At 40.8% G+C, this 27,676-nt stretch overlaps 1 protein-coding gene across 1 annotated transcript; it reads left to right on the forward strand.

The window, feature by feature from the left end:
- The first annotated feature begins 579 nt into the window (after positions 1-579).
- On the forward strand, positions 580-27,615 carry doc2a (double C2-like domains, alpha). Its single transcript, XM_087794133.1, has 11 exons — positions 580-897; positions 6,422-6,771; positions 8,769-8,848; positions 9,500-9,574; positions 9,707-9,816; positions 13,363-13,489; positions 14,658-14,717; positions 21,721-21,920; positions 25,038-25,119; positions 25,232-25,328; positions 26,452-27,615. The coding sequence occupies exons 2-11, from the start codon at positions 6,426-6,428 to the stop codon at positions 26,586-26,588; spliced, it is 1,314 nt and encodes a 437-aa protein (XP_087650259.1). The 5' UTR covers positions 580-897; positions 6,422-6,425; the 3' UTR covers positions 26,589-27,615.
- Positions 27,616-27,676: the final 61 nt, after the last annotated feature.

The raw sequence follows: 27,676 nt of genomic DNA on the forward strand, positions 1-27,676 counted from the left end.
ACAAGATCTTATCTCCAGTAAAACAGTGTCTTAAGTGGGCGGGGCTTAAGGACATTTTCTAATGTAAATATTCAATGAAAATAGAGTTTTGTACAAACAGACACATACTGATGATACAATAGAGGTCCAGGATCTATTTAAGACACACTTAAATCAACACATTTTTTGATGTCAGATATCAGATTGAAATATGTTGATTTTCAATATTGATTATATAAAAAGAATGAGCTCTAAAAATAGTTCTCCGGAGATGTGTTTGGAGCAGCAGACTGATAAATGTCTTTTTTGAGGTTACACCTTCTGTCACTGTCTTGTAACTGTGTCTGGGGGGCTCCTCACTGTTGCTCCTCAGACTGGGATCTGTGCCGGGGCTTCTCTCAACGAGGGAGAGCTAGACTCGTCCGGATGGACCACAGAAGTCCTTATGGGTGCGTCTCCCTGCCACGAGTGTGAGTCAGTGGTCCGATCTAACAAACACAAGTGGGTGTAATGATGGTGGTGGGGGGGGTGGTGGGTGGGTGAGGGGGGATGCAGGAGGGAGTGAGGCGAACCAGTCACATGGATAACAGTCAAGGAATAACTCCCGCTGCCTCTCTCTCTCTCCTCTCTCTCTCTCTCTCTCTCTCATCCTCCTCCTCTTTCTTCCAGCATGCTGCTCTTCTGTCTCCCCTCTGCTCCTCATTTTCATATCAACTTGAACTATTCTTGCAGTTAATATTTAATGCTTAACAGGGGACTCACTCTTCAGTCCGGCTTCTTCCTTCCTCTCCCTGTCTCCGCTCGGCTGTCCTCTCCTCACCACCTGTTAGTCCTTCCTCTCCTTCTCCTCTCCACTCTGGAATCCCCTCTCTTATTCTTTTTTTTATGAGGAGTTTCTCTCTCTGCGCTATCACTGAGGTAAGTCCAGCGATCTGTTATCTCTCTGAATAGAAGCTGCTTCTCTTCTTCCAAACCCTGACCACTTTTTTTTTATTTAACGCAGATGAACTTGTCTGTTTATTCATGTTCATCTGAGTCAACATGAGCCTTCGTTACACTTGTGTTCTCAGCCAGCAGCCAACATGTGTTTCACATTTTCTCTCACACCGCCTGACACTCACCTGCACACACACACACCGAGAAGTTTTCACATCTCCGGATGTCTGAAAATAACTTGACTCTAATTGACAAGCTCGGTGTCAACCGGAGCGACTATCAAGCTCTAATGAGAAGCTGTACTGATATCATCTGCCTGTCAGACGGCAGCTTGTTATTTAAAGGTGAAGACGCCGCTGCAGGGGCCCATTGTATGTAGGACAACAAGAGAGGAAAAACCAGCGTAACCCACAGGTGGTGCAGTGCTTGGACGGATGAGGGAGTTAACAGGAAGGGAAAATAGGAAGGAGGAGGATGAGAAGGTAGGGAAGCGTTAAGAGAAGGAGGGGGTTCATCAAGTCTGTGATATGAGTCTGATCTAAAGTGAAGGAGCTAAAACAGGAAAAAGCAGAGGTCGCATTCTCCCGACCGCCGGCTTCTGGCGGCTTCATCCCTTCTTCTCGGAGCGGGGGGGGGGAACCTTTTAACCCTCGATGAGACGCAACAACAAATCATTATATTAAATACTGTAAATTGTTGCGTAACGAAACCGCCAGAGGGTGGTTGCTATAGGAGCCCGGGAACAAGTTGAACTCTTTTTCTTATGGCTTATATAGGAATTATGGAGATGAGTTCCAGAGTGTGCCCAGCGAAAAAACCTGTAGCGCTCTCCTGTGAATACATTAATAGTATACATTGTCACAGCGGTGAGGCGGTAATGAAAAGATGAGAGAGACGTTCCAGCTGGCATCATAAGGGCGATCAATCATCGGCTCCATGGGAGCTTCTGCATTCCCGCGAGCGGTGGAGCCACCAACAGGTCTCCGGGCTCCGGCTTCTTGCTGCTGGTGCTGCTGGTGCCGGGGCCCTCGCCGACTCACAGCCACATCTGTCAGGACTGGGAGGCATCTGACTGTGCACATCACATCAACACACACTCGCCAACATATCACCAACAGCTGCATAATGTGTGCTGGGTGGTGTGTGTGAATTCATGAGAAACAGGGACAGGGAGTGAAGAGCAGGAGAGATTAATCCTCCACATAATCGTCCGCCTCACACCTGGGAACTTCATTAACTTCTCCTTCAGTCGCTCTACTTAAAAGTTCATTCACTTCACCTCTACTTCGCACTTAATCCATCCTTTCTTGTTACACACTTCCTTACGCTCACTTGTGCTCAGGAGACTTCCTCATCTCTCCTACTACAATGTGAGCGGTCATATTTTTTCTGGTTAATAATCTCGTTTTGACATATCTGACCGAGTTAAACTTCTAAGTGCATCTCTCCATGCTGACATTTACAAAGAGCAGAGGATGACTGCAGTAATAGATGTGTACAGTAGTGCTATTATCAGCTCAGAGAAGCTACATCTGAGCAACAGTGGTACCAATATACTCTAAATAGCACGTGTGAATCAGGGCCACCAAGACATTTCATCAGTCTTGATGAATGATTTGCTTGAAGATCAAAGAAGATTAATGAACGTAAAATCTTAACATCTTCTTAGAAATCAACATTAGGCCTAATAATCTAGTACCATATGTATTTTTTCTGGTTTTACTCAGTACTTTGTATTATTCCGCGATTCCCCCTTGGTATTGTCCATGAGGCTTCATGTTATACGACACAAGACTCTGTATCATACTCTGCTACGCTCCATAGTATACTCGGCAAGGCTCCATAGTGTACTCAGATACTACATGAGATTTGTAGTATTTCTCTGTAGTATAATCTGTGTTGTTTGGTAGTGTTACTCCATAATATATTTTGCAAGGATCCACAGTATACTCCTAGAGGCTCCATAGTGTACTCAGATACTACACGAGGTTTGTAGTATTTCTCTGTAGTATACTCTGTGTCGTTCCGTATTATTAATCCATAACATATTTTGCAAGGTTCCATAGTATACTCTTAGAGGCTCCATAGTATTACTCCGCAAAGCGCCTTAATATGAATAATCAAAACTCTGTAGTATGACTTTGTTATTTCATGTTGGTTTTTCTTCATTATATAACAGTAAAACCTACTAGAACAAATGTTTAACACAGTATATCAGGACCTGGTGGGTCATGAACGCCGGAATGGTAGGAAGGACCATTTGTGTGACCTTTGTTGACAGAACTTTCCATATGCTGTTATGGGATCATGAACTACTGTAGAGTATATCATATATCAGAGAAGCAGAATGAGTGCACGAATGCTCCTTCCCAGGTGCAAAACAAATAGACTCAAGGACTCATTCATTCCTCGGGCTATTAAATTGTACAATATCTGAGTTCGGGGGCAGGAGTGGAGTAAAAGTATCTGGATGTTCTGTTCTATGTTAGTCTTTGTATCCTTTGTCTTTGTTATTTTTCTTCTTTATCTTTAGACTTAGATTGTATCATCTTGTTCTTTCTCTTTATTTCTCTTTGTTCTTTTTCTTATTTTATTTTGATTTATTTTTTATGATTGCTGTATTTGCTGTGGCTATTGGAATAAAACAATTTTCTGAAGGAGAACTCCTGAGGGATCAATAAAGTTCTACCTTACCTTACCTTATCATGTACAGAAAATGTCAACGCATGCCTTTTACACTCCTGCTTCCATGAGTAATCCTACTCACAAAAGACAGATGTGTTTTAACAACGTTCATAGCTTAGTTTTGTTAATAGAACTTGGCTGGTTAGTGTCGTGAATTGTCTGTCCACAAGTGTCTCTCATCGGCTTTTGTTCCCTACTGAGAGTCTTTATTCAATTAGGTCACATCTAAAGCGTGGGGGGGGGCTCTTTCACAAAAAAACCTAATGAGAGAAAAATGGAACACCGTCTGTGTAATTTCATGATTGTGTATCTTCTCATAAGCTACCTGCTGCACCAGCTAAGCTCAACAAGCATCACCCAGAGATGTTCGTCGGATGACAAAATGAAGTGTTTGGGCGTCCACAGGAAGTAGAATGCAAATGATGTGAACAGACCTGTCAGACCAAGGTCGTCCTGCTAAACCTTCATCAGACAAAGACTCTGAGTAACCAACATTAGAATCGTTGGTTTAAATATTAATGATTCATAAATGTGAACTAGACTCTCCCCTAGAAATATGATGAATGAGTATTTAGGGCTTCATATCTTTTCCAAATCCTTGTTCTATATATGCAGAATGCGTGACTGTAAGTCGTGTTGTTTTCAGTTATATTCAGACTGAACTGTTGAGCGAGTAGTGAGGGAAAAATCAATCGCCACTCCCCCACAGAAATCAATGGCGTAGAAGCTTTGACTTGAGTCAAGATGGAAACAAGTTGACAATTCTCGGTTACAGCAGGAGAACATGGAATCTCTGCGACTTAATTGACTGTTGTGCTCATTATTCCAGGTCAACGCTGCTCCGGGGCCACACTCATCATCAGTCTGATAACGCTTTAGAAAATTCAGCGATTCACTTTACAGAGGCAGAGGATCGTCAAGGTCTTTGTAGTCAAAGGATTTTCGCTTGTTGGCAGGCAACTGTCAGATGTTTGTTTAATCTTCAGCCAAGAAACACTGCTTGCTCAGTGCTGCGCTTCATCTCCTGTTGAGGCTGACAGCAGGGACTTCACATGATGAATGACATTTATTACCTGGGATTCTACTGAAGGTCAACAAACTGAGGCAATAGAATCGCGGTGTGACGACAGTGTCCTTGGACAATTGACACCTCAGTGGACAAAAACTATCTTTGTCGCAACAATGATGTTTACTGCCAAATGGACGGGAACTCTATGTTGATGAAAACCAGGTCGCATCTCTTCTTTTTCTGTACTAGTTTCTTCATTTATGGGATTAAACTGGAAAATAATGCGAGTCAGTTTCTAGCTATCAATGTCACATGACGTAGAATAAATCATTGTTAGTGCTGTAATTCAAGAGATGGTGCCGGCTACTCTAGAGATTACAGTCTGACATCGTTGTTTAAGTGATAAATCTTAATATTGTTACTAAGGATAGCGGTTGACAATTCAAATTTGAAGTAATGTATCAAGGCCCCAAACTAAAAAACGAACAAAGAATTGCTTGCAATAATGGAATATAGTTTGTTTGAACAGGCTGTAGGTGACGTCCAAAGTGGAATGGAGAATTATTTTTACTTCAGATCTTAGCCTAATTCTGGTCCTTGGTTTTTAGTTTGTTAAATACTTAGACTATGCCAAGTCATGAGCTCGGCCAGAATTTCTGTTTACAAACCTGACTGAAAGATCAAGGTAGATTTACTTGTCTGAGCCTCACAGGTTGCCTCCTGTATTTTCTATGTCCTTGGGACAAAATAGGAGGAAGGCCTGGGGCAGGGCAGTTGAAAAAGATATTTCTCATATTGTCCAGGGAACACTACGGTATTCTCATAGAAGAGCAAAAAAAGGTTCAAGGTAAATCCAGAAAACCTTGCCTCACCTGCTGCTCCAGTGACCTGGATGGATGGATGAAAGGATGGATTGATCGACTATAACATTAGAAGATAGAAAATGAATTATATCGCGACACGGGATGATCTCTCTGATATCAGCTGGTGTGGTTTGAAGTGGGCATTTAGCACTTCAAAAGAAGAATCTGATTACCTTCGTTCTTCTTGTGACCAGCTGATAGTGAAGCATATCTCAGAAAGATGGATTCATTGACACGATCAATTTAAGGATATCTTCTTGTATTTTAACACTTAAAGAGGGAGTTGAATTAAGCAAAAACTACAAAATAACACACATATTTATTGTTTGTTTTTCTTCTTGAACGCCGTCTAGTTATTTATGAATGGCACCAATCTTTACGCTAACATTCTTTTGTCTCTGCTCACATTCGATGCAGAGATTGTGCAGAGATCCTGCTCAGCAAACATCCTCTGCTCACACTGTTTGGAGGCAGTCGTAGGTAGACATGGGGGGCTCGGATTTTAGAGCGCAGAGGACAGAACGCCTCCTCAAGGTCCACCGTCTTCAGAAAACAAAAGACATGAAATATTTGCTATCCACCCGCCTTCTGTTTATTTTAGGAAGAGTGCAAACACATCAGCATCACATCCCATACCTTTACATAACGTTTGCTCCACCCTTCCTTCACCTGTCTTTTTTCTTAACGTTTTCACGACACCGATCATTCTGCCGCTCGAGAAGACCCCCGTTAACCCATGAACCCGTCATCGCTCTGAACTATTTAGATGTCTTCAATTGAAATGCAAATGCGAGCTCATCCATCTCTTTGGTAGCTCCCGAGAAATGTCTACTCCGCTTAAGAGTCTGGACGTTAAAGGTTTTTCTAAGTAGCAGCATCTCCTTTCATCTGCTTTTTTAGAATGTTTGAATTATTTAATACCAACTCTTTGATCTTTCTGTCTTCACAGCCCCATGACTGTACGCAAGGGAAAAACTTTAGCCATTACCATCCAGGAGCATATGGCCATCGATGTCTGTCCGGGTCCCATCCGCCCCATCCGACAAATCTCTGCTTACTTCCCCCGCCTCTCGCCCACGTCCTCCTTCTCGGAGCCCCTCTCCCCGAATCACACGGCGGCAGCTCCCACTGCGCTCAGTCCCGGGGGTCAAGGTGGAGGCGCCTTTGGAAGGGCGGGGGGGAGCAGCGGCCTGTTGTCTCCGCTGTTACCAGGGGCAACAGCTGGCGGAGGATCGCTGTCGGCTGCGAGCAGCATGGACACCTCTATTGAGATTGACAGCTGTGACAGCGATGATAACAGTGAGTTTACCTGAGCTAACATCTGGTTCCATGACTGACCCTAAATATAGGGGAACACGTTCAGATAACAACGTTTTATTTCAGAGTGATGATGCTCCACAAGTGAGCTTGGATGGTCGAATGTATGATAGCAAACTATTTGTTTATTATTCTCTCATTTCTAAAAATCTGTGAGGCCTTACTGGTCAGCAGTGGACGGTACCAAATAAAAGGGCTTGAGGGTCCTTAAAGAGATGTCAAAACACACGTCCAGTCGAGCGCTAGTTTGCTGACCCACATCTCAGTGATGGGTGACGGGGCTTCTAAATATATGGCACTTACGTCATATAAGTCCATCAAAATAAAATAAAATAATTTTAGGTACGGTATATAAAAAAATTACAGATTATTTAATATAAATTTTTATTTCGTTTTTGATAATTTTTTTTTTTTTAAATGATTTAAAAGTATAATACATGTTGAATTAAATAACATGGCTGTGCATGGAGCACCTTTGAATAGTTTTCTAAGTATATAGTATATATATAGATTTATTCCATATTTATTAATAAGGAGGATTTTCATCATTTTAGCTGCTGTTGGCAATTGCAAGCCCCATGATCAGCTTAAAATTAATCTCCTTATCCTCCCCCTCACTCTTCAGAGTTCTTACAATTATTTGGTTTTCAAATGTATTCTATATCAGGTACTTCAGCTAGCACAGTCAAGAAAAATAATGCTTAAGTATTACAAAGCTGGATGCGTTTGTTTTAATATCTCACACCCATAAAAAGCAGCTTTTTAATTCAAAATATCAGGTCAAATCAGCAGCAGGACCAAAGTGCAGACACATATATCTTGCATAATGTAACCAGTTGAGGTTATCAACTTATAAAAACAAAATGAATGTAGGGTAAGAATATTAGGGCCTGGTTCAGCACTCAAGAAAATACAGAATTATACTCATATTCCACCTTGTACCTTGTAGTGAATTGTGTTTGCAGCCCAAAAGAAGATGTACCAAAAGGCAGAATTATATTTTAAAAGGGTCTAATAAGAACATTTTAGTCTGAAAGAACAGAATGTTCCATGTTATTATGACTAGAACATAGATCCAGATAGACTCAAATTAGTTAAAAGTGACTGATTTCATAGTTTCTTTTCAATACCAAAGCGATAAAACCTCAGTAATGGGAAGTTGTTTAAACCACTTTTTTGTGATTTCACCTTAAGAAACTAATCTCTCTGATCCACATTAACGACATAAAGTCTCCGCCGATCAATATCCGGTCTGGTGAATAAAAACAACCCTTTTGTGCATTAGTGACATTTAAAATAATCAATGACTGTAAAGAAAAGGGAAGAAAACAACCACTCAACGGTTGGCAACATGGACCCTCTGAACGCCCATGCTGATGATTTGAGAAAGCCTGGCATCGCGAAACGCTTCCAAATGCCATGCTGGCCTTTCAAGACGAACAAACTTCCATAATGAGTTTGGGTGAAAGGAAATGTGCAGTAGATCAGACAGAGACAAATGTGTTTACTAACTTTTGTTTTTAATGCTACGAGGATGGCTAAGATTGATGGAGTAAAACAATGATTGATTGTCCTAAAGAAGTGATTAAAAACACTATTTACCATTATTTAATCATTTATGATTTATGTTCAATTTATAATATATTTATATAGCTAGTTGTTAAACGTCATAGGATATTGTTTTAAAAAGAAGCATTCAAGGCTTTCTTAATCTCTGGATAAGCTTGCAGATGATGGAGATGATTCATCGCACAGCGAGAATGAAGAGGATCAAACAGAGATTAAGAAATACTTATGAGTCAGAATCCACAGCTGATGATCCTGGACATCATTCACGGTCGTAATGCCGGAGCTCTTAATACACTTACTATTAATACTCGTGCCTCGAAATCATCACAATAACGACTCGAAATGCAAATTACTGAAGGACGTTGAAGGAATGACAAGGGTCTAATTATCTGCACTTGGATGTTTTTCAGCCTCTCTGGGAACCCTTGAGTTCGACCTGCTGTACGACAGAGCCACCAGCTCGCTACACTGCACCGTCCTGAAAGCAAAGGTAACGCTCAAGTGTAGCGTCTCAGGGGTCCAACGTCAGTCCAGCTTAAACTTCTAACATTGCCAGTTTTGGTCATTATGCGTGAGTGTGTTTGTGCGGTTCTGATCACACACATGATGTGTGTGGGTGCTCACTCTCAGGTATGGCGCTCTCACATTATGTATCAGCATGCTTTTGTCCTCAACATCCGTAGCCCCCACACTCGTTTGAAAGAATCCCCCGGAATGTCACAGTGGGGCGCACAGGAATACAAATGTGTCACATGAATCAATTTTATAGTTTGCTACGAGGTTGTTTCCCGTGATGATGAAGATTGGAGACTCGCCATCTGTTACATGATTTCTTTGGCTCCGATGAATGCATGGGGCCGTATATTCAATTCGGATTAGTGAATAATATTTCAAGACTATATTTCAAGCGCCTCTTATGTGAGCTTGTTTAAGAGCAAATTCACACATCCGTGTTTGGTTTTAATCATATCTTATTAAACGTGTTGCAAATATCAATGTTGTGAAACACGACTTGGCTCGTCTTGGAGCTTCAACGTTGAGTTTGTAAATACGCCCTTTGGCCACACATCTGATGTCGAAGAATTCATTGCTGCTATTAGTAGTCTGAACCGCTTTCTGTCATCTCTGTTTTGCCCATCAGGGTCTGAAGCCCATGGACTTCAATGGTTTAGCTGATCCATATGTCAAGCTGCACCTCCTCCCAGGCGCCTGCAAGGTCAGACTTTTTCATTTATTTTGGTATTTCTCAATTGTTTGTTTGCAGCGGCTCGATTCTTAGTGGAAATAAAAAGTTACGATTTCAACCTTGTTGCTGATAGTAAGAGTCCTCTACGATTGTGATCCGCAGGCTAACAAATTGAAAACCAAGATTGTTCGCAACACCCTGAACCCGGTATGGAACGAGACGCTCACCTACTGTGGAATCACGGAGGAGGACATGTATCGCAAAACACTCCGGTAAACCTTGTTCTCTTCACGCATCCCTTCACTTCCTGTACCCTGTGTTGTCTGCTGCTTTTGTGTCCGGGAAGGATTTATCGTTTTCTTCAATCATGACCATTCAGATGCCCCAGCCTTTTCTCCATGCATGCCTGTGATCCCACACTCTCCCTCCCTGACACTTCACCTTCAGTCTCCACTGTTCACACATCGGGTCCGTCCACAACAATCAAAGAGCAACTCCCCATCTCTTCAAACACCCCATCTCTTTCTTCTCGTCTCTCTTGCCAACTTGCAGCGACAGATTGAGGTCAGATGAGGCACCACAGGGTGTTTTTCTAATTTCATTGACCCCCCCAACCCTCAACACCCCCCTCAGGTGACCGAAGCTGTGAAATGCTTCCGCCTGTGACTAAAACTTTGTAGCGGTACATGTGGCATCGGGATTATGATGGTTTAACTCTCCAGGGAAAGTCCTGGGAGACCCCCTACAAGCCTATGGTAATGTCTTTACAGAAAGAGGTTATCTTTTCCGGTGAGGATTGGACTCTATCATTGCAAGCCTTTTCGTAATTTTATTTTTTTCCAGGTTTTATTTCTAGGCGCAGTCAGGGCGTTAAGATTTTGATTTTGATTTTGTCACTTTCTTGCGGATTATTTGGTCGTTTTGGCCTCATCAGACGGCTCCAAATGCGGCTCCATGGTTCTTAGTCGGACCAAGTTGGGGAGGAGATCCTGCCCCAAGTAGAGGAGTTTAAGTACCTTGGGGTCTTGTTCACCAGTGAAGGAAGAATGAAGCGTGAGATCGACAGGCAGATTGAGGCTGTATCTAAAGTTATGCGGATGCTGCACTTATCCGTGGTCACTGAGTTTTATTTCAAGGCGTAGTCAGGGTGTTAAGGGGGTCTGGTTTGGGGGCCTTGGGATTTTGTCACTTTTTGCGGATGATGTGGTCGTGTTGGTCTCATCAGACGGCTCCAGATCCGACTCCATGGTTCTTAGTCGGACCAAGTTGGGGAGGAGATCCTGCCCCAAATAGAGGAGTTTAAGTACATTGGGGTCTCTGGGTCGAATGGGCGGCATCTGCAGTTATGCAGACTCTGCACTGATACGTGGTGGTCAGGAGAGAGCTAAGCCAAAAGGCAAAGCTCTCTGTATACTGGTCGATCTAAGTCCATACAATGGGTAGTAACCGAAAGAACCAGATTGTTGGTACAAGCAGTGAAAATGGGTTTTCTCTATAGGGTGGCTGGCTCCTCTAAGAGATAGCAAGGTCATCCGGGAGAGGCTCGGAGGAGAACCACTGCTCCTCTGCGTTGAGGAGTCAGTTGAGGTGTCATGAGCATCTGATTAGGATGCCTCCAGGACGCCTCCTAGATGAGGTGTTCAGGGCATGTCCTACCGAAAGGACACCACCGTGCAGACCCAAGACACTATGTCAATTACTAGGATCAGCTTAGGAACCCACGGGAAGAGCCCAAAGCTGGCTAAACAGAAGAAGGCGAGATAAGACGAGAGAGAGGAAAGTAACAGAACCAAGACCTCCTAAAAATAAAAAAAAATCAATGATTATCTAAACAGAAAGCATTTTAAATTTCCCCTCATTCAAATGTGTCATCAATCTGCTCACTGCCGGTGTTTTGTCGGCAGCATCGAGCGGATGATTGCACGTGTGCAGCCGGGATCGGTGACACACTAAAGAGGACAAATAGGACACGGTTGTGACGAACAACCTGTTCAATCACGAGGTCCTCTTTATAAGACAGCTCCGTCCTCAACAACTGACACTTGACCTTTGTGAGCATATTTTCATTCAAGCTGCATCCTCCAGCTCTCTTACTCACAGCTTCCTCGGGCGTTTGTCACTTTGTCAGAGATTCTCTCAACTTGTCTCCTCAGTTTTCCACTAGTTATGAGTCTTCTCTGTCACATCATTAAAAGGAAAGAGCTCTGACGCCGACTTCATTTTATTGAATTTTAGATGTCTATACAATTCTTTGGGATTCATATATTAATATGTTAAAAATTCAAACAAAAGATTATTTTTCTAAAAAGGAAGTACAAAGCGAATGAAGAACCAAATGTCCGTTGAAAGTGGAAAGTGCCTTAAAAAAATCTACTCAATCAAACAGTCGTTAATATCATTTATGAGAGTGGATACGAAGATGTGACACCTGATCTTGGCTCCCATGTTCTTCTTTAAAATGGAGCAAGTGTAGCCCAGAGATGAAGGAGACAGAGGAGACACCTATTGTCACTCCCAGCATGAAGAGTACTGAGCAATATTTTTGGAACATCCACCTCACACATCCTGAGGAAGATGTCAAAATGACGAATAGAAAGTGAACCACACTTTCACAGGGCTGAGGTTATGATGAAAAAAAAGGTACAAGAGTTAAGAGGAGTCGAATTGTTACAGTATATTCGTATATTCTTGACCATTTGACGCAGAAACACTTCAATCCTACAGACAGAGTTAAGAGAATTTGCAGGTCAGGAAACAGACTAATTTATTCCTTCATTAATTTTTATCTACCTTCAGAAAATATCACACACAACTAAAATAACACGGTAGGCAAGAATCAACCCCCTTACATTTAGTATCACATGTCTTAGAGTCAATTAAAAGAGACCAAAACAGGATTCAAATAGAAACAGAAATTCAATTTTTCCTACTATTCCAATGAAATACTAACTTCAAAGGGTAGTGTAAGTATAAAGTAATAATGATGTTGTCTGACCAGGGATATTGCGATGTATTACAGTGTAGCACTGTGACCTTTAGGAGTCAGAAGTCTGTATATTTTCGTACTATAACTTTTATATAAGATCTAGGCAGTACTAGAGGTACAAATCTAACGCTCATGTGGCAAAAGTATAAAGATGTTGAACAGAGCAGAAGACTGTACACACCGAGGAGGAGGAGGCGAGACAGGGAGAGATAACAGTGGAGACCCAGGGGCGGCAGAGTTCAGAGAGAACCATGGAGAAGATTCTGGATGTGTTTACTCTGGTTTAACTGAAAGTAAATTAAAAATGCATAAAATGACTTCTCAAAGCGCATTTCTTCTCATTAGCGTATTCGTTCGGGCTGATTTATTTTGTTTGGTTTCTATTCAGCATAAAAAAAAAAAGCTATTTTATTTTTGTTCTCCTACAATCTTCCATCCCCGTCATCTCAATATGCAGAAATGTGTTATCGCAATGGCTTCTTGCTCAGACACACAGATTTAAATGAAATCCTTTCATCTCTCCTACTCGAAAAAAATATCATCTCATCCCCTGTTCTCGGTTTTCAAAATGCAGCTTCCCTGCCACCCACTGATGTATTTGGAAAGACATCATTGGAGGTTTAAATAGTCTTGATGGTTCCATCAATATGGATTAGCTCCACTTTGCTTTCTGCACTTTCATCCAGCCCACGGAGAAGCCAGATTCATTTCACCTTGCATGTGTGTCTTACCGTTTAAGCTTATTTCAGCCTCCAGTTATCTATCCGTTCTTCCCTAATTACTGTCACTGTCCTTCTGCTCTATCTTCCTACCCCTGCCTTCCATCTTCCAGGGTGTCCGTGTGCGATGAAGACAAGCTGACACATAATGAGTTCATTGGGGAATCGCGAGTGGCTCTGCGCCGCGTAAAGCTGGACCAGACCAAACACTTCAACATCTGTCTGGAGCATCCGCCTCCTGTGAGCAGAGTCAACACGAGGACAGATAAGGGAGACAGACTGATTGAAGGGAGGATGTGTATGGAGGAGGGATGTCTGGACTGAGGAGTAATGATCAATTTATTAGCCTGTCTGCCGCACGGCCTCATATTTTTTCAAGTGAAGTCGGATAAAAAGGGATAGTCGGATAGCACAGCTGCGACGAGGCAGTCACGTTGAAAATAATTTCATCACACATGAGCATCATGTGACTAAGAAAAACATGAAAAAAACACTGTTTTTGACAGTCAAATGTAGAAAAACCTAAGGGGTTATTATACGGAAAATATATGTTAGCGCTTACAACACAAATGTATCTTTACTTGCACCATCCATTTAAATAATAATAATAATATTATTTAAAATCGATTCGACTCTAGTCTTGACCACTAAAGCAATGATTGACCATATTGAAAGTCCATTGTTTAAAATAAACAAACTAGAATATATCCATAGAGTAACATATCTCAAATTGTAACATTGTTCTAAATTATTCAAACAATTGTGTTTGTAGCCATGACAAGGGTTTACTGACTTTGACTTGCTAAACTGTGGTTTTATCTCACTTAAATATACATATAAAAAAATATTACTAAAGCTTTCTAAAAATCTACTAGAGCTATTAATAAAGCTTATTACTTAGTCTGTATACGAGGACAAAAAATAGCACAAACAAGCTTTTAATCAAGCTAAATGTTGGCAGGGTCGGACGGTAAGAAACGCTACAAAGAGAGAGAGCATTAAAGAGTCAGGAAAAGTAGCAGGGATGGGATGGAGGTGTGTGTGTGTGTGTGTGTGTAGGGATCAACCGAGAAAGAGATGACAAACAAATGGATTAAATATTGAAAGCTGTGGAAGCAGGGGGCTTTTGTGTGAAAAGAGATGGAAGCATGAGGCCTTTTTTTTTGTTCTCCATGAGGCCCAAGATCTGTTGGTATTAGGTGGTCCCTGGGGGCCGTCAGCCACACACCGATCAAACGTTAAACCGTTCCTGTCATCCTGGCAACCAGCCGCCGCTCTGTCATTTTCAAAGTGGCCTCTGACTCGTCCCTGCGACACATTGTCCTTCCTCCGTCCATCTTTGACTGCTTCTATAATCAGTGAGCATCAAAATCTGTCATTTTGATTCTCTCCTTTCCTTCTCTTCCAGCTTCCCTCGCCGACAGCGATGAGCACGGCGTTACGTGGAATCTCCTGCTACCTGAGAGAGGTGACCAACACGCTGACATTGACATTTACGTCTGTGCAGAACATGATGGTGTAGAACATTGGTACGGGGGAGTTGAGGATGAAAGCAAATACTTGTTGCTTTAAAAATATAGTTGTCGCTACCGGCTATGACTGAGCATTAACACTGTGTAGTTTTTTCAATTGACGGTATTCAAGAGCCTCTGTGCAAAATAGATTTGTTCTGTGAGTGGACGAAATTAACTGAAAAACGCTAGGGGTCTGTAACCCGCGGCTCTTTCAGCCTCTGATGCGGCTCACTGAGTTTTTTGAAAATAAGTATAAATGTGGGAATTTTATTGAAATGTTTCATAGTGTTTTTCCAATAATGCTTGCAAAAAAGACTAAACCTCTCCTTCACTTTACTTTTATTGAACCAAAACTGTTGCCTGTCTCCCTCTTAAAAGAACAGAAACAATGCAAAACAATGAGCATTATAGTGTTTTACTTCAGTTTTCAAATTTGTGCAGACCTAAAAAAAAATACAAAGATCTGGTAATCTATCATTTCTTTCAGCCTACATAGAAAAGATTTTATATTTTTCGGCAAATCAGGTTTCAAACGTGTACATTATAATAAAATAGTTAAGTTTGATATAAAATCAGTTAGTTTTTAATGTCCTTTTATTCTGTATTCTGCATTGTTTCACATATTTTCTACTCATTTCAACTAAGGGTTGGGATTCTTTTCAGAGTAATCGGTTCTTTTAAGAGTTATAGACACAAATGTTTGTTCATTTTAATGTAGCGACAGGAGCTAAGTTGTTTTCGTCTTCATCTTTGTCCAAAAAGACACTTAAAAACATCCAAATGCTTCCATACTGCTCGTCTGTAACATCCCTCTTGGATTGAAGCTTAGGCTGACGGTCTGGTATCATCCACTCAAACAAAAATATAAACTTGTTTATTATTTTTCTGATAAATTCTTCTCATGTCGAGGCTTTAATACAAGACAGACGTTACAGACGAGCATCAAAGAGATATTTGGATGTTTCGAAGATGAAGACGGATATAACTGAGCCACAGTCGCTACAATTATTCTAAAAAAATATCCCAACCCTGAGTAGACATGAGAGTAGAAAATGAGTTTAGTTTCAATTCTGAGTGAACAATCACTAACTAATGATTTATTTATAGTTTATTTATATATAGCATAAAGGCAAACGGACAAAGTGAACATTATGGATTGATATTTATATTTAAAGTCAAAGGGGTTTTGCGGATCCCAGGGTTTTCTTGCATGTAGGAAATGGGTCCAAATGGCTCTTTGAGTTCTTAACGTTGCCGACCCCTGTAGATGTTTATAGCCACTCACCCCTATTTCCCACTTATACATAAATGATTAGAATAGAGTAAGATATGAATAAAATACATCTTTACAGGTAAGACTCTTTAGAGATATTTTGGGACTCAATAAAATATGTATTTGTTCATATATTTTTAAAACTAGAAACTTCTACTCAGACTCTGATTGATTATAATCAATAGATTATGGTATAGTATGTATCCGTCAAGAATCTTTGGTAAAGCAGGGACAAAATTAAACTTTGCAATTATTAGTAACTGTGAATATGAGTGATTAAAAAAGGAAATATTACCCTGAATTTCAAAGGTGTTGATAAAGGATACGAAATAGTCCAGCCATTCACAAACATATCAGAGGGTTTCAAGTCCTGTGATTAAGATGTCAAAATACGTGGGACTATGTGTCTTATTAGTGCTCCATTGTAAAAAAAACAACAACTTGTACTCATTCATTTGATACAATTGGAAGGATTACCAAATTATATAATACATAGAGAACGCCTTGTTCCACAAATAGGCTCATCTCTGAAGTATCCTCTGTTCTGTGAAACTGGTTTGGTTTTATGGCTCAGACCTTCTTCAATGTTTGAGTAAAGCTTTTGCAACCAAAAGTAGAGATACGTACATTTTATTCCAGTCCCAGCTCAGTTTAATGCCCACTGCAGTGCAGGAAGAAGTGAGATCATAAAGAAGAAAGAAGACACATTTCTTCATCTGTTGTTGGATCAGTGGAAGTGATTTCTTTTAGTAAACATACATTGTGTCAGGGTTAATTACAGGGTTGATATTATTCAATATTTGATAGCTTATTAAAATATTGAATCCAAGAACATCAGGGGGAAATATCTATCCTTAGTTTTGGTCGCCTGTTTGACATTTATTTCATTCAAAAAGGTTTTCTAGGTCAGGGTCCCAGTAAACCAAATCCAGACCGTGGTAACATGTTCTTAGATTTAGTATTCATTCAAGGTCTTGTTAATCTTTTTTTTTCCTGGTCCCTCACCTTTTTTAAGCAGATGATGTAAGTGCTGTTGGCTCCCCGGGGTCAGAGAGGACCTTCAGATGTGTAGGGAATGAGAATTGGGAATCGGTTTTAATGCCTTGTCCAAGCTGAAGGAGGGATTGTTTATCTTGTGGAGGAGTTCAAGTATTTCGGGGTCTTACAAACGAGAGAACATTAAAAGGCGAAAATCGACAGACAGTTAGTTGCAGCATCTTAAGTCACAAAGTCTGTGTATCTGACTGTCATGGTGAAGCAAACTTAAAATGTGATGTAAGTTCTTGCCTCCATCTATGATCACAAACTTTGGGGACTGACCCAAAGAATAGAATCATGGATACAAGTGGCAGATATTCGTTTGACCCCTGAAGAGAAGCCAGTTTAGATGACCCGGGGATCCTTTATTTGGATGCTTCGTGGACGCCTCCGTGGGGAATTATTCTTGGCATGTTAGCCTTACTGAGTAGCTCGAGAGGTGACCGAGGAGAAAGTCTGAGTCAGTAGAAGACGGATGAAGTGTCGAAGATCCTGCTGCTTCCTTGAGCACTTTTGTTTGGAGCCACATTGGAGACGTGTGAAACTCTTCCCTGACGCAAATTGCCAAAAACCTGTTGCGTGATTGTGTAGAAGTAAACAAAGGCCAGCAGTGTGTCATTGGACATGAGACAAGTCTTTTGGGCACCACTGACCTTGTTGTTTGCGTTCATTCGTGGCCTGGTGTTGATGTGCTCAGAAGGCAAGTTTTGGTTTCAGAAATGTGTCATCGTCAGTTCCCCTGCCAGGCTGACATGAGTGGCAGTTTTGGGTGAAGCCCTGAATCCAGGCGACTGGTGAGGTGTTGTCCGGCTAGTTTTCACGGCTAATGGGTGCAGATTCTTTTAAAAGCTCATTAGATTGTTTAATCACCCTTATCAGCGAGGTCATGTTTTGTCATTGCTGCTTGTATTCATTAATTATCTAATTCCAGCTTTCACATTCTGACAACAGCAATTAAATTTTAACAACCCAGACCAAGTCATTACACTATATCACTTTGTAATCATTTCAGTGACTTATACTCACTGACTTTTATGTCACAAAGCAGACTGAAACATTAATCCTGAAGCTTAAACATTTATGTAAAGGTTAATTTACCAAGGATTATACAAGGTGACCTGAAATATACAACACAAGGATTTAGTTGCAACTTTCGTCGTATAAGATCGGAGGTCCACAGGATCAATGCGATGACTTGAGTCTTTATTGAAGAATTCTTGAATTCACAAGAATATTTGTTATTCGACGCCATCATAGGACTTATTTTATTTAAAGCGGCCAGTTTCTAAGAGGTGTTTCCCACAATAAGTTACATTATTTCCAAGAAATGAAGGCTATTTCCATTTGCATCATAGATCCAGGGTCTTGGCGTCCCAAACTTTAACCAAAAAATGAAATCCTGACTCGCTCTTCTCCCCTGAGATGATGCAGAATCTCAACACTATCTCTATTACTATTGTTGTTTTATTGTCATCGTTATATTAAACATGTATTGATAATGTAACTTTTTTAAGGCTATATAAGTATATCCATATTATAAACAAAAATGGAAACGCCAAACGCAAAAATGATTGCTAGTGCAGTTTTCACCTTTGGTTTTGTTTCTTCTCTTGAATTATATTTTAAGATTTTGAAGGATATAAATATTAATATACATGCTAAAAGAAAATATTTCCCTGAGTTCATCTTCTAAGTGTAAGTTTCTATCCTACTCTTAACTTTTTATGTATTTAGCTCTTATTTATAAGGGCACGGCGTTTTGTTTTTTTAAGAACTTGTGTCACAGCTCTTGCATGGGCATATACAGTAGTATGTGGCCCACAGGAAAGAGTATGGCCTACTGCTTTATGTGCTAATGACAGTGACAGCACTTAGCCATGATTTAAAATGTATGGATATAAACTCTAAATGTCTAAATCGCCTGTTCAAACGTCTTCTTGCGCTCACAGATTAGCATTAGCTCCATTGAAAAGTTTGATTTTTCCGGCAGTGGATTAAATGGGTGGACGTCTGTCTGAAGTACGCAGCAGTAAATGTATGTGTGCTCTCCAGGCGAACAGAATCATAACACTAATAATGCTTTTTCGGTACTTTCTCATATAAATGCAAAACAGTCCCTACCGGCTCCAGTGCCAGGCTCTGATTTGTAGGATAATTGTCCTCCTCCTCTGCTCCGTCATTATGTTGACCAGATGCAGGCGAGCTTCACGCTCTATTATGAACAAGATATATCTGTGTTCTCTTAAACCCCTCCTGGACCCAACAATAAAACGCTGTCGTCAGACATACATCAATGTAGAGCTGACAACAACACGTCTCGTGGGACCGGACCAATATTGCCAATGGAATATGAGTTACTGAATGAAACGGATGAAGCAGAAAAAATGGATTTGTGGTCGCTATGTGGAACATCAGGTTTAGCTTATATTGAGTCCCCAATGAATGTTACCTGTAGTGTTGAGCTATAATTCCGTCAGGTATGAGGTAAATACAAGATAAGGAAGAATATGTCCAACTACCCCAAGACTTGAATAAACATGGACCGATTGTTTAGTCATAAGCTTTTCATTTTAGCCAGGACAGACCGAAGGGTTGGGATATTTTTTTAGAGATCTCATAACCGAGGATGCTTCCCTCCCTTGTAAACCATAACAAAGGTTCCTTTTTAAACGTGTGTTGAAAAAGCTGTTCGATTTTTTTGGGGTCTTATTCTGGAAATGGGGACATTACAGGGTTGGAATGTTACTGTTTCCAAATATTCTTTTAAGTATTAATCAGTGTTATAAATGACATCCCGAACATTAATGTTCCATCTCCGAAGCTAAACTATTTACTTGTGCACCAATTTCTCATATTAAAAGTTGATCAACGGCTATGTTTTACAATCCGGCTGTAGTCCATAGCAAGAGCGACTGAGAACCCATTTCCTCAGATGGAATCTTAACAGATGCTTGATCTTATAAAACAAAGAATCTCATTGGCTACTAATACCATCAGACGTTATTACTCCTAAAAATAGATTTATAAATATGACATTGAATGATGATGTTTTGCAGCAAATGGAAAGACAGAGTAGCAGGACACCAAAAAAAGGTACAATTCTGATGACAGAAAGCCAGATGTCTCTCACATGACCAGAGAAGTATATAGTAAATATTGAAATAATCATAATAATATGATTGTATTTTTTGTTAGTCGTGTTATAGTTGTTCATCATTTATTGTTCAATTTAAAATAGTGGAAGGTGAGGCAGGATACTGTAGCTTTAAGGTCAAGTGTAATAGTATCAAATAGCTCTGTTTGTCTCTTTGTGAGAAATAAAAAGTGAAGGCAGCATAAGTTCAATGTTTTCTGTGAACAGTATATGGCAGCAGGAAGCCAAACCTGCAGAGTCCCAACACAGTGGTGTCACTACTCGGTGCCTGCAGGCAATAATGTGGGAAAAATGACTCACAGGAATTACAGTCAAAACTGCAGAAAAAGGACACAGGATACTGGAATGCGTGTTAAGCAGGAAGCATCCCTGCGGCATCAGATACATCCTTTGTTTTTTTATGTAGTCGCTTTTTTTTTCAGCAGCACACGGGAGACACTGCAGTCCCCGGGAATCAAAACTTGTTTATAGGTTGAGACACAGAAGTGATGGAAGCCAGTCTGTCAACAGAGACTGTTTACAAGGAAGTGACTGGACGGATTGGCATTCATCCACTTATCTGTCGGCAACTCATCACATTCAAGGTTGCTTCATTAGCCTACTGTCATCCGCCCACCACTGTACCACCACGTGGGCAATTTACACTGATTTATTTCCCTCTTTCTAATGAGTCTATCTCAGTTGATCTGTGAAGGACTGACTAGAATTTTTCTCCGGTACCTGCGACATATTTTCTCTTTCCTTTCTGTGTTTTGAAATGCAACACAACGTCCAAGCAGTTGCTCAATGCAAATCGATGACGGTTGAAGCAATTGAAATTATGAACTAAAAATGATTCCACTTGATCATTCAAAAGGGATACAAAGGAGGAAGAAGGAAGGGGTGTAAAGAATGTGACATATTGATTCTTTGGGCCGTGTCTTCATCTCGCCTGCGGATAAGACTTAATGAGAGATGGAGAGATTAAAGGAGGGAGGAAAGATAAAGAACGCACTTCATGTGCGAAACATGTTTGAAGCGGGTTTTTTTAAGTCACTAACCAGCGACTTTCCTCCGTCAACCCTCTCACCCTTGCTTTCTAGTATCTGTCACAACGCATCAACGCTGTTATTGCATCTGATGTCAAATTCTTTCTATGGTTCAGGAAAACCAGTCGAGCCAGCAGCGACACAATTTAGCTGATGCTTCTCTCTCTTGGCTCTGCTATCCAAACAAACTCCTCCTCAGGATTTATCTTCGATACACCCATGTCGCCCGTCTTTATTGTAACGGATTAACCTTCACATTTGACGAATGTTCATAAATGTCGCGTTAAAAGGCCATTAATGACCGAGAACCCTCACATTCCGCGAGGTTATCGATCTAAGAAGGGATTCACTTTGTCAGGGGCCATGACAGATGTCTTCAGCAGACATGGAGACGTATTAATTCACTGGATGAATGGGGTTTTTAAAACCAGCTAATGTGAATGTACCTGTTGTGCTCCTTGCAGTGGGAGATGGAGCAGCAGAGAAGTCTGGAAGAAAGGGGGCGTTTGCTGCTGTGCCTCCAGTTTCTCCCTCCGGCGGTGGACGACGACGGACAGGTCGAACCCAAGGAAAGGTCTAAGGGAGGTCTTTGTGTCGGGGTGAAACGTTGCGCCCATCTGGCCGCCATGGACGTCAACGGATACTCCGACCCCTACGTCAAAACGTAAGGACAGCACTCAGTAGAGTTTGAAGTGGACAGATAACACAACACGCTGATAGCGAGACGTGCTCATAAACCATTCTGCAGCTGATGGATTGACATTTCAGCGCTCCCACTGAGAGCAATTTCAGCCGACCCAACCTCCCCGCCCCCTCCTTAATATCCTGTGTGTTCAAAACTGGCCCCTGGCTCATATTGACCCCATGAGTCACCTGTTGTAGCCACTCCGGTGATGGATCACTCTGGCCGGTGTGTCGCATGGCAATAGTGACGGACGACAGGGAAGATGGAGGAAGTCGAGGAATCACTCGCATTTGGAATTAAAACAGAAATAAGACAGAAATGTGATGCCAAGGCAGTATCATCTTGCTGGCTACTGAACCACGTTCATTTTGGTGTTAAGAAAAGAAGAGTGTTTAGTGGAGAGCAGGAGTTCAGATGCTCTCTGACACTTACTGGACATTGAGTTTTTATCTCCAGCAGCTACAAGATCCCACTCAGAATCTACTTTCAGTTTTCTCTGTGCTCCTCATGGCATTGAGGGCATTTCTTTCCTTCTTGCCGGCTTCACTCACACACACCATCATGCTTGTTCTCTGCTGTCTCACATCCTCTGCACCGCCGCATATATATGGCTCTCATACATCCACGTGTTTCATTTGGGATGCGTGCTCACATCTTCACCCTTTGGCAGTTGATTTTGCTCGGATGCTTTGTTGTGTCTGAGAACGTGTGGGAACATACGCTCCTGGAGCTGTGGGTGGTGGGTGGAAAGCAAATGTGAATAGAGATCTGGCCGCGCTTCTTCCAGCTGGCTTAAAAATAGCCAAATAGTTTAATGACAGCCGAGGATGCTGAGGCGAGCGCTCACTCGGGGACACTTACACAAGTCATACATTCAAAATGACAAGCTACAGGAGATGACCTTATTTGTTTTACCATATAATAATAAAAATAATACATTCAGAAGGGTGAACATTGTTTTTTTAAATCTTTCTCATTTTAACCAGTTAAATTAAGAACCAGTCATATAAATCGAAGGTATATTTTAACCAGTTGAAAAAAAGATCGCAGTAAGAAAGATTTATTTAAGAGTGGATGTAGGCGTTTGACAACACTCTCTAGAGCAAAATGAAATAGATAGAATTAAAATAAAAATTCTGTATCATATGTGAGCGCATAGTAAAAGAAAATGTAATTACATACTAAAAATGTTTTAACAGTACTTCCCAAAGGTATAAACATAAATATATATTTTAAACAATATCTTTGAATATGATTATCTCATTATACAATTTCTCCTGCTCAAATGATATTTTCCAATATTTACATGCTATGGTTGATCATACTAAAGCATTTTAACAGTAGATCTTTTTAATAAAAAGTGGTGTGGAAAAATTGGTTTTCACCTCCTTTCCTGTTTCCTTATTTAATGTTAGTCAAATTTAAATGTTTCAGATCATCACATGTATTTAAATATAAGTCACAAAAAATGTATATATTTTATTTATTTATTATTAAGCTTTTTATTATTAAGACACAAGTTCACTTTCCCTAATAACCATTTCTTAACTAACAAATCAATAAATAGGATTTTCCTGACGAAGTATGACAAAGGATCCTTAAAAGTGAAAAACGCAGTGGTGAACGTCCCCAGGAGTGGCCGGCCATGCAAAATCCACAAGCCACAAGAACAGAGGGACGACCGTAAAAAACATCCAAAGAGCCGCAGACATATCTTGTCTGAGTTAGGTTCAGTGAAAGTAACATATGGTGTTGTAAGACAGAGGGTCTTGAGTGTTTCGCTGATTCAGGCCCTAAAAGAATTGCTGTGAGATGTGAGACCAGGATTTGTGCTGCCTTTACAAAAGACCCTAAAGGAGAATGTCCAACCATCTGTTTGTGACCTTAAACTGAAACAAACTAAAGTTTTACAGCAGGACAATGATCCAGAACACATCAGCAACTCCTCCCGTGAATAGCTGAAGAAAAACAAAAGGAAGGATTTTGGAGGAAAAGAATCCTGACTTGAATTCTATTGAGATGCTATGGCATGACCTTAAAAAAGGCAGTTCGTGCTTGAAAAACCCTTCAAGTGTTGCTGAATTGTACAGCTCTGGGCCACAATTTCCTCGACAGTGTTGTAAGAAACTCGTGGAAATTATTGCAAACGGTGGTTTCAGTATTCAGTTTGATCGGAACCATTTAAGTGTGACAAACAATAAGAAATCCAAGGTCTGTTCTTGTAATTATCTTTAATTGGTATTGCGGCAATTTGAGAATTCCAGGTTTTTATTGACTAATTAATTTTCAACCGCTTATCTAGGATCTGGGCAACTTACAGTAAGAAGCATGGGATCTGAACAGATCGACAGCCTGACGCAGGGCATATCAAAAAGCTTTTGGACCGTGGGAAGAAACCCGAGTTATGAGAGTGTACGTATAGAGCTCGCCTTGAGCTGAATGTAAACCAGCAATATATAGAATATAGTATATATAGGATCCTATAGTGAGGCAGCTGCTGTAACCACTACGTCAATGCGCCTCCACGTTTTATGTGTGTCTCTGATCTAGAAAACTGTGTCATTACTCATTTGAAATACCCGATTAAAAAAGCCCGTTCTGCGAAGAATGCATCCTTTTTTTCATTCTTTAATTTGACTCCTGCTACCGAGATACAGCACCTCTCTATGTCTCAACCAAAACATCAGCTTCAGAAAGAAAACCAGGGAAAATGTTCTGAGTTTTAGTGACGAGCAGTCAAACAAAGTACAAGAAAAGAGTATTGAAAAAATGTTATTCACTGGTGCGTGTGGTACACGAGCTTGAAGAGCTCCAGACGTCAAAGATGAAATACAAGAGAAAATCGTCCTTGAATATCAAACCATTTCTTTGGACGCGTCTGTGTTGAAACCGGCTTGACTGAGGATGAACATGTGATCCTCCTAGACAGGCTTGCCACAGATCTGTCCTCTGAAGTGAGTCCAGAAATAACATGAGCCAGTCAGTGTGACCCGAGGCCGACGCGTCTTCGCTCCCTCTTTGTTATCTCGGCTCCGCTACAACTGCAGAGGGACAATAGCCGGCTCTTACTGATGCCCTCTCGCTCTTTTGTTGCAGATACCTGAAGCCAGACGTTCAGAAAAAGTCCAAGCACAAAACTGTCGTCCTTAAAAAGACCCTCAACCCAGAGTTTAACGAGGTGGGTTATGAAGTTCATGCGTGTTTTGAAGTGTCGGTGGTGAAATTAGAGACGTCAAAGGGACATGAGTTATCGCCTCTGCACATTAAAACCTTCCTTTTCCTCCCTCCAGGAGTTCTTCTACGAGATCTCCTTCTCAGAGTTAGCCACCAAGACGTTAGAGATCACGGTTTGGGACTACGATATCGGGAAGTCAAACGACTTCATCGGTGAGTCGCAGAAATCGGTCGATTAAACACATCATTATAAGGAAGTCGTATTTGACCAGCCAAGCGTAAAAAGTATTATTATTTAATAAAACTACTTAGATACAATGAACAGGTTATAATTATCTGTGATCTGTCGGTGATTTGAATGTATTATTTATAATCCTTAAATAATGAATACGTTTGTAAATTGTGTGTTTTATAAATGATTTCAATGGACTAATCAAAAGAAAGCAAATCTTCTGCCAAATATTTCTTCTTTTGTGTAATAGATCAGTATTACTAGAATTGATGATCTATTCGGTCCAAAAAAATACAAAGTATGGTGAAAAAACAAACCAGGTTATAAATGTCCATTATAGGCTGACGATAAGCCGCCATGTTTGTTCTATTGCTCTGAAGCGTTTCTTAATAAAGATAATAAATGATATTTAGAGCTTGTAAACAAAAGTGATGTCAAAATATTTGGTTTTATTTTTATTTCACCGAATTCAACGTCTCAACGAAACCGAAGCTTCAGAAATCCAAACTAAGGCTGAAACAATTGTGTGCTACAGGACGACTTCACAAGCTTAAATTAAAGTGCTGACAATGTTTAATGCTATCAGACTCTATTCTATCACTTTATAAGTATTTTTTAAATAATATAATTTCAACAGTGTCACGTCACTAAACGCTCCTTAAGGTCTTCTTTAAAGCCCTGCAAGTGAATTATTATATCTAGTGTCAGGATGCATTATTCTATACACCGTCATGGAAAGTGTTAACAACACATTTTTCTTTTTTTTTTGTTTTACTAAATTGTGTTGTCCAATTCAGACGTGAAGTGACACAGCCAAAGGGCAGGTTGAACGGAGGATAGCGGTGGGATTTGTATCGTCTTGACAGAACCATGATTAAAAGTGAAACACTCGGGAAATTAAAAAAAATTAAATCAATTCCACACAGCACAGTCCTGAAAGGTGAGAGGCCAGACGTAGAAATCTTCTGGATTGATTACAAAAAGCTCTCTGGCAACTTTCAATGTTACCCGTGTCAATTGAATTCTACACTTTTAATAAAGAAACAAAAATAATAAGAAAGTTCTAATTAAATATATCTCTCTGTCTGGTGTGTGTGTGCTCAGGTGGAGTGTCTCTGGGCTGTCACTCACAAGGAGAGACCCTGCAGCACTGGATAGACTGCCTGAAGAACAAGGGACAGAAGGTGGAGCGCTGGCACACACTTACCAACGAGCTGCCGGGCTCTTCGGTCCAGGAATGAACTGCTTCTCTTCAGTGACACTGGCCGACACCGGCAGGATGTCTTGCAGCATGGCTTCGGGCATTCTTGCATGATAATGATGGATTGATATCCCGTTTTATTTTTGTGTCATAAATGATTTCATTGATTCATGAACACATGACAAGGATCACATTCATAGATCCGGGCGTTTCCTTTTGGGTTTTTAAATAAGTCTGACGCACACCACGAGGATGACTATTTACATCCAATGTTCATCGAGATCTACGGGCTTTTGTAGATCTCATCTTCATGAAGCCCCTCGGGGGCGGATCATACCTCAATCGATCAAACATGCAAGAGAAAAGAGAACATGCGTTTGGACCGTCATCCCTTCATGCCACGTGAGCCCCTTAAAATGTTCATTTGGCCGAGTGACCACCATGAACTGTGGACACAAGGCCAGGCAGCAGCGTCCCCCTTTGCAATAATGGTTCACACAATGCTTCCGAGGAATGTCAAGTGCTCGTTGTGTTGGACGTCATGTTTCCACCGCCGTGAACGTCTTTCAATTTTTCTGGAGAGAGCACATGAGATGGAGATAATGGCTTCCTCCAAGATGAAGGTTTTCGTGTCAATTACTTGCATGTTTGATGTCGTTGGAGAAAAAGTCAACTCTGCTGCAGGACGAACTGTTCTACTGTTGTCGTCCCAACCTATTGTTATTTAAACTGTATTTGTTCACTCGTTTTCTAAATGGCCACTTATGATAAAAAGAGGACAAGCACGGGGGTGTGGAAGAAGGATTCAGGAGGGTGCATGGGAAATAAAAAATAATTGCATAAAAACATGAATGGTGTAAAGCACAGTGTTGTCTGATACCTTTTCCACAGCACTGCTTTATTTATGGAATGCATTAAACAAAGCTGTGGCTTCTATCTGTGCTCTATGGTAAGAGGCATGCTGAATAAAACCAGTGGTGTGCATTTGTAAATGTACGATGTGTACAACTCGACTGTTCGTTTTATGGGAATGTTGCTTTTCTTTATAAACCGTAACAATCAATTCATTATTTGGCTTCATGGGTTGATTTTCCTTCTAACTTCAAAAAAAAAAAGGGCTTACAGATT

This window comes from Callionymus lyra, chromosome 6 (assembly GCF_982586985.1).
Source record: "Callionymus lyra chromosome 6, fCalLyr1.hap1.1, whole genome shotgun sequence".
NCBI lineage: Eukaryota > Metazoa > Chordata > Actinopteri > Syngnathiformes > Callionymidae > Callionymus > Callionymus lyra.